Genomic DNA, 14,331 nt, shown 5'->3' with positions numbered 1-14,331 from the left:
AGGATACTCTGAACACTGTGCCCACATATTCTAGACCTTTACTGTATAACTCTATATATAATTTCTTTCTCTTTTCAACTAGAATTACTTCCAGATTGTAAGAGTTCCCAGAGTCTATACATGTAAAAACTCTAGCCAACAAAACTTCAAAACTCAGGATGCACTGCTACTGTAAACAATCCCCTAATGATTGTCCATGTATGTTGTTCACCTGTATATTAGAGTCAATACTGAAATTTATTTAACTCTTTAACATAAAACATAACCACACTGTAAATTAACTGAGAAATAATGTCCACACAATGGGAGATCCAATAAAATAACAGCCAGCCAGTTTGTTCTGAAGCTGGTAATAAGATTAGAAAAGGTTTTCTTTTGTCGTGTAAAGTACGTAAATTTTAGAACACTGCATCTGGTCCTTCTGCCATCCTAGTTCTCCAAGTAGATAAAAGTTCTTATCATTTCAATTCCTAACACTACTTACCTATAGCAGGATCTGGATAGGGCAAATCCTGAGGAGAGCTATAATAAGCTTCAAGAGTGAAAGGTTCTTTTCTATAAAATGTGAGGACTTTAGAGAAAGGAGCAGCATGATTTTTTGAAAAGACTTCACAGTCACTGAATGAAGGAAAAAGACAGTAACATAAATTCAGGATATTCCTAACACTTTGACCCATATATTCCAAGTTCATGATTATACAATCCTAGTTTCTCTCTTCTCAGCTAGCATTATCATCATTATTATTATTCAGTTTCCAAGAAACTGTGTACACAAAGTTAGTAAAAAAGTAAAAAATACACTCAATCAGCAAATAAAAGGCACCTGATTTCGGCAGGATCAAATGTAGGAAACTAAATAAGAACGCTAATTTATGCCTGTTACAATAATTGATCACTTTGCACATTATGACAAAATATTAGATTTGTGCAAGTTGAAATGAAAAGCTATATATTACTCAGACTTAACAATAAATTAACTGTAGGTATAAATATGATTAACAAATGTATTACCTTGACCCTTCTTCAGCTGGAGAATTCCATCTCAGAGATATTGGATATGCCACCACATCAGTGATAGAAAATTCTCTGACTTTGAAAGCAGGCGACAAGATTGCACACTAGAATGATAATTTTTAAAAATTCCATTTGACAAGTATAGACTATATGAAATAACATCATTAGACCTACAAATAATCATTTCTGGAGACCGTCATAAGATGGTCATTAATAACAATGTCTGTAAACGAGCACAAACTTCTACCATTGTCAAATTAACCTATGTAATCTAGTAATTCCTTATTTTTCCATTAATCCAACTTTTTTAACTGTTTTAAACTTCACGTTTATTTATTATCCAGTATTTTTCTCCTCAGTATACATTAAGCTACCTTGTTCCTTCTATGGGCTCTTGGTTAATCCCCAACTCTTAACTGTCAAATCATCACCTCAAATATAGGCAAAGATCATATCAAATTCTAGTACCTTTTTTTTTTTGTGGGCCCCCTTTGGTCTTTTGGGAGGTGGGTACGTACCAGGAATTGGACTCAGGGGTACTCAATTACTGAGCCACATCCATAGCCTTATTTTGTATTTTTAATTTAGAAACAGAGTCTCACTGAGTTTCTTAGCACCTCAGTTTTGCTGAGGCTGGCACTGAACTCACAATCGTCCTGTTTCAGCCTCCCAAGCTACTGGGATTACAAGGGTGCACCAATGAGCCCGGCTTCTTGTAACATTTCAAGTCTAAAATTATTTAGTCAATAAATTCATCTTACTATAAGCTGCAGAATAAAATTCCTTTTCTTAAAAAATGTTAAAAAAAGTGTAAAACTGGAACATCTTTTAAGAAAAGGAATTTTATTCTGCAGCTTATAGTAAGATGAATTTATTGACTATTTAAATAGATAATTGAAGATCCATTGACAATCAAAAAATGTTAAAAAAAAGTGTAAAACTGGAAAATATCTTTTAATTACCCCAGCCCAGAATAAAATTCCTTTTATGAACATCAGACCTCTACTATCTGGTTTTTTTTTTAAATATTTTTTTAGTCATAGAGGAACACGTTATCTTTATTTTTTTTAATGTGATGCTAAGGATCAAACCCAGTACCTCACATGTGTGAGGCAAACACTCTGCCACTGAGCCCACAACCCCAGCCCCTCTATTACTATTAACAGATACTGTCATCTTGTTACAATGACCTAAAACAAAAAGAAAACTCACTTGCAGTGCACATCCTCGAGTGACAGCTTCATCAGCATTTAATGTTGTACTAAGTTCTTTACCAAAAAATTTGCTGATCTTCTCTTTTACTGCAGGGATTCGTGTAGCACCACCCACTATCTCCACTGCATAAATATCTTCTTTCTTTAACTCTATTTTAAAATAATTAGACATTTAGATCAAAAGAATCTTTACATTAGCATTTATAAGGAAAAGATTTTATCATGGTAAAATATTCATAGATGTATAACAAAATTACTTGCCCCGCCCCACCCCTACACACACACTCATGCACACATTCAGATACGTATGCAGTATATGGAATCAAAGTAGATGTTTTGAGTCAAAATAATGCAGAAAGGGTGGCACATAATAGTAAGATTTAGGAAGTATGGGCCAGAAATACTCAGTGTCCTGAAGTGTACATATCCTGTAAACTCTGCAAAGTCCCATGCAAAGAATTGTTAAAACATCAAAAGACCAAACATTCAAGTTTGCTAGCCATCAAGGAGGCCTTAAAAAAATGGGTCAGAGGCTGGGTTGTGGCTCAGTGGTAGAGTGCTAACATGTGAGGCACTGGGTTTGATCCTCAGCACTGTATAAAAATAAAGATATTGTGTCCATCTACAACTTTTAAAAAAATTATTAAAAAAGGCGGGGATCAGCCCTGAGCTGGCACAAATTAACAAAAGGTATTCAGGATCACATCTAGTCACTTTGGTGCTCTATCCAGAGCAAAACCATGGTCCAGATCAAAACACAGATACAACAAGGTGAAATGATGCCTATAATCCCAGCAGCTTGGGGAGGCTGAGGCAGGAGGATCGCCAGGTTCAAAGCCAGCCTCAGAAACGAACTGAGGCCCTAAACAACTTAGTGAGACCCTGTCTCAAAAAAAAAAAAGAGCTGGGTATGTGGCTCAACAGATAAGCGACCCTGGGTCCAGTCCCTAGTACTAACACATACACACAAATACAGTCTCCTCTCCTCGGAGGGTAAGAGGGTATATATCTATGCTTTGCTATTGTTCATTAAATACGTGTTCATACCATCTGGTGTCCTGATTATCTAAAAACTACCAACAATTTTTTGTGAAGGGCTTGAAATGGGCTGGGATCAGGTACAATGTACCTATTGCCCCCGTTACTCAAGAGACTTAAGACACAATGATGAGCCCAAGGATTCTGAACCAGCCTTGGCAACATTAGAAAGGCTCCTCAAAGGACAAAAAGGGAAGGGGGCCTGTTTCAGTGTGGAAAAAACATATTCCTCTGTTGTGATCAAGCTAATTTAATACTTATGCCTATACTGAGCTGAAATAGTTTGCAAAACTCTGAAACAGCAATCAACACAACAGGGCACTTTAGGTAAATGTTTTGTCCAAACAAAGTTTCAGATAAATGAATATAATATATTCCCCAATTAAACCACCACCTATCTTAGCATGAGACAAAATTACAAGTATTCTGCTAAATAAATATGTGGGTATAGTATCTTCCTTTACCCTATCTTTCAGCTAACCAAGAAGCTTCACTGATAGGAAAGTTTACAAAAGTACCAAGTTAGTGTTACAAAAGATGACTTTTTTTTTTAAATATTCTTTAGTTGTCAACTGGCCTTTATTTCATTTATTTATATGTGGTGCTAAAAATTGAACCCAGTGCCTCACACATGCTAGGCAAGCGCTCTACCACTGAGCCAAACTCTAGCCCCAAAAGATAAAAACTTTTAATAAACTGAGAAGTTTATAACTTTCTTTGGGTCTAAATTAAGTTTCTTAAAGAATTTTATTAGCTTTCTCTTCATGATTACCAAAAGCTACTTTGGGGAGGGGGAACACTTCAGGATAATATTAAAAAGCTTAATGTGGAAGTGAAGGGTCCATTCAACAAATATTTGGAAAACTGCTTGGGGGGTGGCAGGGATAATAAGGAACATTTCCCAAAGTGTGTGATATGCACGAACAATAGAATCAAAAAATACTTACTGGCTTGTTCCAAAACACTACGAAGTGGTGGCTCCACTCTAGCTAAGAGATCATCACACATCTCCAGAAATTTGCCTCTGTTTAAAAAAAAAAAAAAAAAGGTTAAATTGTATTCCACTTTTATGTGGAATGGATGCGCTCTAATCAAAGAGAAAACTGGACTCTTCATACATTCCTGGGCAATGTAAAATGAAAATGGTACAGCCGCTTTGAAAAAAAATTTTGGCAGTTTCTCAAAATGGCAAATTCAGAAGTTATCATGACTCATCAATTCCACTCTACATATTCATCCAATAGAACTAAAAATACAAGTTCATGGAAAAACAAATACATGAATGTTCACAAAAATAGCATCATTCATAACAGTCAAGAAATACAAACAGGGGCTGGAGATGTGGCTCAAGCGGTAGCGCGCTCGCCTGGCATGCGTGCGGCCCAGATTCAATCCTCAGCACCACATACAAACAAAGATGCTGTGTCCGCCAACAACTAACAAATAAATATTTAAAAATTCTCTCTCTCTATTAAAAAAAAAAAGAAAAAAGAAAAAGAAATACAAACAATTCAAATACCTAACAACTGTATTCAGCAATAAAAATGAAACAATACAATAAAAAGAATATGTTACAACATGGAACAATTAAGCTGGGTAGAAGCCAGACCAAAAAGAACATCTATTACTCCATTTACGTGAAATGTTCAGGTCAGATAAATCCAGACAGAAAATAAATTAGTGTCTAGAACAAGACAAAAGAGATAATAGCTATCAAGCTATATTAGATCAGTTTTATAATTACAGACAAAGAGAATTCCCATATACTCACTCCTTAATCCCAGCCCAGTTCCTCTACTAACACTTAGATTAATGTGGTACAATTAATGTGGCACATTTGTTACTATTAATGAGCCAATACTGATACTTTGCATAGTTTATATTAGGGTTCCATGGGTTTTGACAAATGTTTAAGTATTCACCCATTCTGACATCATACAGAAGAGGTTCACTGCTGTAAAACTTCCTTGTGCTCAATAGGAATATATCTCCCCCTTTCCTTCCTAGATTTTACTTTTCCCAGCATCATATAGCTAAAATTATCCAAACATTCCAGGTTACCTTCTTTCTTTTAGCAATGTGCACTTAAGGTTCTAAAGCAGAGTAATGGTGATGACTGCATAGTCCTATAAATACAGTAAAAATCACTACATAGTTAAAATAAATCTCAAAAAAGTAAAAGAACCTTACAAGAGACTACATTCCGTACAATTCCACTTATAAGTTTGAGAACAATCAAATTTAACATATAGCCAAAAAATGTAGAAATATCACAAGTGATTACCCCTGAGGATGGAAGCATGAGAAAACTTTCTAAGATTCTGGTTTATCTCATGGAAAGATTATTAGCCAAAAAGGATGTATTTCTTAATAACAGTCTGTTAAAACTCAGCAGATGAACACTTAAAACTGAAGTGTATCATATGTAAAAATCCATCCCCCTCCCACCCATCCCCCCAAAAAAATACACAAGAATTCTGCTTAATATGAAAACTTTGGCACTGAGAACATTACATAGATGTCTACCATTTACTTTGAGATATGTGAAAAAATAAACTGATGGAGTAGAGAAGAATGTTTAGTCAAGTATATGATAAAATAAGTATAATAAAAGTCATCAGTAGAACCTAAGTAGTGAGATAATGATGTTCATTATAAAATTCAATTTTGCTGCATATCTGAAATGTTCCCAATTGAAACCATGAAAAGCAAAGGAGTAAAGATGATTCCAGAAAGATGGCAATAGGAGCTGGAATTGTGGCTCAGTAGTAGAGCACTAGCCTAGCATGTGCAAGTTACTGAGTTCAATCTCAGCACCACATGAAAATAAATAAAGATATTATATCCAACTGTAACTAAAAAATAAATAATAAAAAAAAGAAAGATGGCAGTAGATCTGACAGTTGACAGTTTCTTTTTTCTAAAAAATTTTACTGAAATATAAATCACATGCCATAGAATTCACTCATTAAAGATATAATTCAATGTGTTTTTATTTGGCGGGGGTGGGGGGTATCAGGCATTCGACCACTGAGCCACATCCCCTGCCCTGTATTTTATTTAGAGACAGTGTCTCACTGAATTGCTTAGTGCCTCACTATTGCTGAAGCTGGCTTTGAATTTGCAATCCTCCTGTCTCAGTGTCCCTAGCCGCTGGGATTACAGGTGTTCACCACTAAGCCTAGCTCAATATCTTTTTTTTTTTTTTAAGTTGTAGATGGACACAATACCTTTATTTTGCTTTAGTTTTTTTGTTGTTGTTGTTATTGTTTTTTTTTTTTTTTCAAATGTGGTGCTGGGGATCGAACCCAGGGTCTCAGCCTCAATGTCTATTTTGTATTCATAATTATGCAACCATAGGCTGGTGTTGTAGCTCAGTAGCAGAGCGCTTTCCTAAGCAGGTGTAAGGCACTATTCCTCAGTTCAATCCTCAGCATCACATAGAAACAAATAAATAAAATAAAGGTTAAATAAAATATTTTAAAATGTGCAACCATCACCATTATCATTTTTTTAAGATTTTCATCACCCTAAAACAAACATACATTGTCATCACCCTTAAATTATTATTTTTCTACCTTATACATCTAAAACCCTAGGCAATAAAAATGGTTAATCTACTTTACATCTCAATACATTTGCCTGTTCTGGATTTTTCATACAAATAAAGTATACATTTTTGGTCCTTTACAAAAGGCTTCTAACATTAGCCTTCACCCACATTTTAGTATGCATCTTTAGTACATTTTTTTTAATTGCCAAATAACAGTCCATTTTATGGTCGAGCCACGTTTTCCTTATTCATCATTTGGTGGACATTTGAGATGTCTCCACTTCAATTCTATGATGAGTACTGCTACTATGAATATTTTGTATACAAGTTTCTTTGTGGACATTAAAAATACATAAGTGGGTAGAAACAAATCACTGAAGGCACAATTACTCATCATCAATTCTGTAAAAGACAGCAAAACAACAGCATAAAATATACTTGAAAACACCAAAAAACCAAAACTAAGCAAGTCACTTTGAAAATAGCAGACATAATCAGGTAGGGCTTGCACTCCAAAGGAAAAGTAAAAAAAGGCCTTGTTGAGGTACACAGGAATAGCAAAAAGTCGCATCAAAGAAAAAAAGGATTACACTGAGGAAAAACTGCTGGTAAGAAAATGCAAATTGAGAAGAACAACAGCAGTTAACTACAAAGAAAGATATAAGAGGAAACAGATCTCGGAAAGTTAAAAAGCTACATTTTTAAAATATTTCACAAAAACATGCTCTGGAGCAGTGAAATTTTTAAAAAATGCATTTCACAATGCCTTTCTAAAGGTTGAGAAATACTTATTTCACCTAAAAATGAGTAAAAAGAATAGAATGGGCTAGGGTTGTGGCTGAGTGGTAGAGTGCTTGCCTAGCATGCATGAGGCACTGGATTCGATCCTCAGCACCACATAAAAAATAAAAAATAAAGATACCGTGTCCACCTAAAACTAAAAATAAATACTAAAAAAAAAAATACAGGGACAACAAGTACACTGGTAGTTGCCTCAAAGAGGAATTTAGAGTGACCACTAATGTGGGTACAGGGTTTCTGTTTGGAGGTGACAAAAACTTTCCATAATTAGATAGTGACCGACAGGTGAACAATCTTCTGCATATCCTAAACACCACTAAATTTTACACTTTAAAATGGTGAGTTTTATGGCATGTGAATTCTGTTTCAATTAAAAAAAGATACAGGAAATGAAACAACAAATCAGAATTAGAAAAAATTAGAAGCAAATAACATATCAGAAATAAAAACTAACTAGGGCTGGCAGAGCATTTGCATAGTATGCTTAAGGCCTGGGTTCAATCCTTTGAACTGCCCCCAAAAGGCACGGGGCAGGGACATGACACCAACCAGGTACATAAGAGCAAACAACCCCAGTAGATAATGACAAGAATAGATAATGATTGAATAGAGAATGACAAATACAGAAGACAGACAAGGACAATCCAATATAATTATATATGAGTTTCCAAAGAATAAAACCATAGCATGAAAACAGAATAGTCAATGTAATTCAAGAAAACTTAACTCAAAAACAATTATATTTAAATTTTTAAGTTCTGAAACTACTAAAAAAGAAACTCATATACCTAGCAAAAACTAATCCAAAACAGCGAACACCTAAACATATCACACTAAAAATATTTAGACTTTTAAGGGGAAAAAAAAAAATAAGCATCTAGGTAAAAAAGAACAAATGGGGCTGGGATTGTAGTTCAGTGGTAGAGTGCTTGCCTAGCACCTGTCAGGCCCTGGGTTCAATCCTCAGTACCACATAAAGTAACATATGAAGACACTGTGTCCACAAATAACTAAAAAAAAAAAAAAGGACTAGGGATGCGGCTCAGTGGTTAAGCGCCTCTGGGTTCAATCCCTGGTACCAAGAAGAAAAAAGAACTGCATATAAACCAGCAATTCCAGTCACAGGTATATGCCCAAAGGCACTGACAACATATTTCAAATATGTGTTCATAAATGCACACAGTACTTACTTATCACTACAGCTAAAGGTGGAAACAAATACCCCTCAACTGAGAAATGAAAATATAAAATGTGGCATATGCATACAATATAATATCATTTGTCAAAAAGTAAGCAATGGTCAGGCACAGTGGTACACACCTATAATCCCATTGGCTTGGGAGGCTGAGATAGGAGGATTGCAAGTTCAAAGCCAGCCTCAGCAAAAGCAAGGGGATAAGCAACTCAGTGAGACCCTGTCTCTAAATAAAATACAAAATAAGGCTGGTGGCTCAGTGGTTGAGTGCCCCTGAGTTCAATCCCCGGTACCAATAAATAAATAAATAAGCAAGCAAGCAAGCAATGAGCTGCTGATACATGTACAGACACAATGTGGATCAACCTCAAAAACATTATGCAAAGTTAAAGAAGTCAAACACATTGTAAGATCTCACTTATCAAAATATCCAGAAAAAGCAGATCCAAAGAGAAAGCAGAGTGGTGGTTGTCAGGGTCCACTGATAAAGAAGTACAGCGTTTTATTTGGGGATGAAATGTTTTTTTCAACCCATATAACTGACTATATATTATGAATTGTGTTAAATACTTCAGAACTGGGCTGGGGTTGTGGCTCAGTGGCAGAGCGCTTGCTTGGCATGTATGAGGCACCAGGTTCGATTCTCAGGACCACGTATAAATAAATAAAGGTCCATCAACAACTTAAAAAAAAAAAAACATTTTTTTTAAATACTACTGAATTGGGGCTGGGGGTGTGGCTCAAGCGGTAGGGCGCTCGCCTGGCATGCATGCGTCCCAGGTTCGATCCTCAGCACCACATACAAAGATGTTGTGTCTGCCAAAAATTAAAAAATAAATATTAAAAAATTCTCTCTCAAAAAAAAAAATTCTCTCTCTAAAATAAATAAATAAATACTACTGAATTGTTCATTTTAAAATACTCATTTCAAAATTTTATGATGTGTAAAATGGCTTGGGAGGCTGAAGCAGGGGCATCAGAAGTTCAAAGCCAGCCTCAGCAACCTAGTGAGGCCCTAAGCAACTATTCAGGACCCTGTCTCTAATATATTTTTTTTTCTAATATTTATTTTTTAGTTCTCGGGGGACACAACACCTTTGTATGTGGTGCTGAGGATCGAACCCGGGCTGCACGCATGCCAGGTGAACACGCCACCGCTTGAGCTACATCCCCAGCCCCAAGGACCCTGTCTCTAAATAAAAAATAAAAAGGGTTGGGGATACGGCTCAGTGGTTAAGTGCACCTGGATTTAATTCCTAAAATAAAAAATAAATAACTTTTTGGTATAACTATTACCTCAATATTTGTTTAAATGAAGAAAAAGTTAATTAGAAGAAATAGTATAAGAAATAATCTAGTTTTATTAAACAAATTCAAAAATAAAAACAGTGGTGAACATAAAAGACTTAAATGAAGGCTTAAAACAGAGCACATAAAATCTCTGTGTTCTAACAGTGCATGGTACAACCAGCTTTTAAAAGCCAGCATACACTGGCCTCCAGCCCCACGCATGCATACATACACACACACACACACACACACACACACACACGGGGAAGGGAGGGCTACTGCTCAATCACTTTTAAGTAGGAGAAAGGGGTGAGTACAAATATGAATACTGCTCAACAATAAATGCCATCTCAATATTTTAAGAACTGCTCAGACACACTTCCCCAAAGAAGCCATGAGTCTTGCCTGAATTAAAGCCAGAAGAACATCTCACTCCCATCATCCAAGCAACACAACCAGGAAACAATAACACTGAGTATTTCTGAGAATAGCTCTAAATGTCAATTACCCAAAACTGCAGTACTTTACAAAAAAAAAAAAAAAAAGGCTGTTGCCCTCGAATGATCCTAAACCACTCAAAAAGACCAATTTTTTTTTAGTTGTAGTTGGACACATTATCTTTTATTTATTTATTTTTATGTAGTGCTGAGGATTGAACCCAGCATCTCATACATGCTAGACGAGCGCTCTACCGCTGAGCCCCAGCCCCAAAAAAGACCAATTTCTTAATCAATGGCTAAACTAAATTTAATTCTACATTAAAGGACTTTGCCCTAGTTTAATGAAAACAAATAATTCATGTATAATGCACACATAAGAACTGACTTCCTAGAATATTTAAATGATCAGAACAAAACCACTACACTCTTACTAGAAAAACCAAACCCAACCTTTACATAAAAAGGTTCCAAATAGCCTAAAATTTTAACCCACAGAACTAAAGTCTGTCATATTAACAACCACAATTTCAACAACTAGTTAAAAATGGTTAATATAAGTGAGAGGGGAAAATATCACAATTCAGTTTAATATCAAAATATTAATATTATTACCTATTCATAGTTCCAGATACATCAACATCATTCATAAAACATTCAATGCTCAAAGGGAGGTCTGAAGCATTTGCACTCATCAATTTCTTCAGTTTCTCACACTCTTGAGACAGTCGTAATAATGCACGAATTTTAGACTTTATGTCTAGTTTGTATTTCTTCCCAAATTCTTCACAGAAGTGATTTACTAACACCTCATCAAATTTTCTGCCTCCCAGTGTCGTGTCAAATGCTGTGGCCAAAACCTTAGAAAAAGAAGATAATTAATCCAACAATTTACCAATCAATTTTAAAGTTTATCATGATGGATATTCAGTCAGTTAAAAAAAAAAAAAACAAGCAGTAATGTATATGCTATGATTAAAAGGAGGTAATGTGCATGTCACTTAATCCTTATTAAAACTACACTATGAAAAACAGACATTATAGGCCGGGCACAGTGGCACACGCCTATAATTCCAGCGGCTAGGGAGGCAGAGACAGGAGGATCACAAGTTCAAAGCCAGCCTCAGCACTTTAGCAAGGCGCTAAGCAACTCAGTGAGACCCTGTCTCTAATACAATACAAAATAGGGCTAAGGATGTGGTTCAGTGGTCAAATGCTCCTGAGTTCAATCCCTGGTACCCAAAAAAAATTTTTTTAAATAGATATTACAATTACAGAGTATGCTTCAGAAAGCTAGTTGAGATAATCTGCAGGTTACAAAATTACCAGAGTGGTAGAAGTAGAATTCAAAATCAAATCTTGATTTCAAAACCTATGCCCTCCCCTCTATGACCATCTGACTCCCAATATGCATTACAACACCAAACACACTAATGTCATACACATACTTCTTTCTGTACATTTTATTATTTATTGTGGAACTACCATAAAGGAGCAAAAATCAAACATGAATGTGATCACCCTCTGACTCCCACTCGCCGTTAACACTTCTACAATTCTATGTGCACAAAAGTGCTTTTTCCAGAGCTTTAAGCTTTCCAGAAATCAGTGTTAGTCTAGTTTCTTTTGGCATCCAAGTTCTAGTTCCCCTACCCTACTTCCAGAACACTCAAAAGCCTCAAGAGCAAGAAGAGTGCACCTTTACCATTGCCTCAATCCCCAGTGTAAAACACAAGAGAATTCATGTTGAAAAGAATTCTAGGGGCTGGAGTTGTGGCTCAGTAGTACAGCACTTGCCTGGTATATGTGAGGCCCAGGGTTCCATCCTCAGCACGACATATAAATACATAAATAAAAGATCCATTTACAACTAAAAAAATTTAAAAAAAAAAAAAAAGAAGAACTCCAACAAGTCTGCACTGTTTTGTTTTAAAAGGTTAGAAAAATAAGACTCAATGCTCTTACGAGCTTTTCCCTCAAGGTCTGTTTACTTTACTTCTCACCATGCCAACTCACGATAAATTTTGGGAGATATAATACTACAGATACCTTGAGTTTCCGGTTCATATGGCTCATAGAAAGTTTCCATTAGTGAAACAAAATTATTTACCTACTTATTTCAGCTAATCTCTCAAAAATGTATTATTACCATATTTTTAATATAGTCTCTGGCAAAAATATACTTACTTTCAGTTTTCCTCTATTAAATGCACATACAGAAACTTGATAAGCAGAATGCCCCATGTCTACAAAAACTACATTTCTTGGTTTCTCTTCTAAGGCAGGAAGATCTTGCTTATAGATTCCATATGCAAGAGCAACTACACAAGAAAAATAAATTCAACATAATGGTATTGTCTAAACAATAAAATTCATTTAAGCAGGAATAAACAAGTTTTATATATCATGAATGGGACTTCATTAGATAGAATCCAATTCTTTATATAAATCACATAATGTATTCATAAGGAGTAACAAATTCAAAGAGTTAAATGCTAACAATCAGTTAGGGTTCCTTTAGTTTGACTTCAGCAAATTCCCCAAACCAACTTCCCAACTCTCCAAACATTACTTTTCCTCAACCCCTTCTACTGATTCCAGGTTAACATTCCCATGTGTCCAGTCCTGGATGCTGCTTTATGCCCACTTTTCTGACCACCAGTCCACAACTCAAAGAGAAAGAAAACCATGAAACCAAATGCACACGATAAGTGTATTCCTTTCCAAACAAGTATATGATCAAATATCACAGTGTGTATTTTATCAGTACAGAAAAGATACTGGTCAGATGAAGTCTTCACAGCTGACATAATATACAAAAACACTATGACACACAGGTGATAAAAGAGAATGGTAGGGACTGGGGTTGTGGCTTAGTGGTAGGGTACTCGCCTAACACATCGAGGCTTTGGGTTCAATCCTCAGCACCACATAAAAATAAATAAGTAAAATAAAGGTATCATGTCCAACTATAACTAAAAAAAATATTTAAAAAAAAAAAAGAGGATGGCAGCACTCCAAGCATACATAGCAAGAAACTCTAGGGTTTTAAGATTTCACCACTTCTAAGATTAAACTAATAAAAAAAATTAATAGTCCCTTACTTACCTGCAGTAGTTTCATTCATTAATCTCAGGCAATTAAGACCCGCAATCTGTGTCGCATCCATCACTGATCGTCTTTCTGCATCAGTATAGAAACAAGGAACCTACAACAAAATTTAGAAGCTTGCTATATGACAAACCTCATTTTAGCTAGTAATATCCAAGAACACCTCATATGCTTACAGGAATTCATTCTGTATATGATTAAAGTATTTCAAACCAGTAAGAAAAAGAACATTCAAAGTAGTATTGGCACAAATTTATTGCCATAATCCCAGTGGCTCAGGAGGCTTAAGCAGGAGGATTTCAAGTGCAAAGCCATCTCCCCAATTTAGAGATTCTCATCTTGAGTCCTGTCTCAAGATGAAAAATAAAAAAGCCTGGGGGTGTAGCTCAATGGTTAAGTAACTCTTGAGTTCAATCCCCAATACTAAAAAAATGTATTGCCATTACCTGTGTTACCTAACAGACCACAACAAGAGCAGAGGTTTTATTGTTACTATTTGGTTTTGGCAGTACTGAGAAAAGAACCCAGGGGCACTCTACCACTAAGCCATATCCCCAGCTCCCAAAATGTTTTATACTGAGACATGTTCTCACTAAGATGCTTAAACTTGCAATCTTCCTGCCTTAGCCTTGCAAATGGGATCGGGAATGTGCTAACACACCCAGCTACAGCAGAAGC

The 14,331-nt window shown here is 35.7% G+C and overlaps 1 protein-coding gene across 2 annotated transcripts in view; it reads right to left on the bottom strand.

The window, feature by feature from the left end:
* The window catches only part of Hspa4 (heat shock protein family A (Hsp70) member 4), a 45,542-nt gene that overhangs the window by 12,999 nt on the left and 18,212 nt on the right, over nt 1–14,331 (bottom strand). For both annotated transcript variants that reach the window (XM_046467617.2, XM_058586523.1), the window contains 7 exons: nt 13,651–13,750; nt 12,730–12,863; nt 11,158–11,402; nt 4,214–4,290; nt 2,227–2,378; nt 1,012–1,118; nt 485–618 (listed from right to left, as the gene is read on the bottom strand). In XM_046467617.2, coding sequence (XP_046323573.1) covers nt 485–618; nt 1,012–1,118; nt 2,227–2,378; nt 4,214–4,290; nt 11,158–11,402; nt 12,730–12,863; nt 13,651–13,750 — 949 coding nt within the window. The remainder of the gene's footprint in view (nt 1–484; nt 619–1,011; nt 1,119–2,226; nt 2,379–4,213; nt 4,291–11,157; nt 11,403–12,729; nt 12,864–13,650; nt 13,751–14,331) is intronic.

Source organism: Marmota monax, unplaced genomic scaffold (genome assembly GCF_021218885.2).
Source record: "Marmota monax isolate L192 unplaced genomic scaffold, Marmota_monax_Labrador192_F-V1.1 WCK01_AAM20220418_F8-fsc00199, whole genome shotgun sequence".
Classification (NCBI taxonomy): Eukaryota; Metazoa; Chordata; class Mammalia; order Rodentia; family Sciuridae; genus Marmota; species Marmota monax.
The sequence above is the reverse complement of the archived record's forward strand: the minus strand, read 5'-3'. Positions and strand labels throughout refer to the sequence as shown.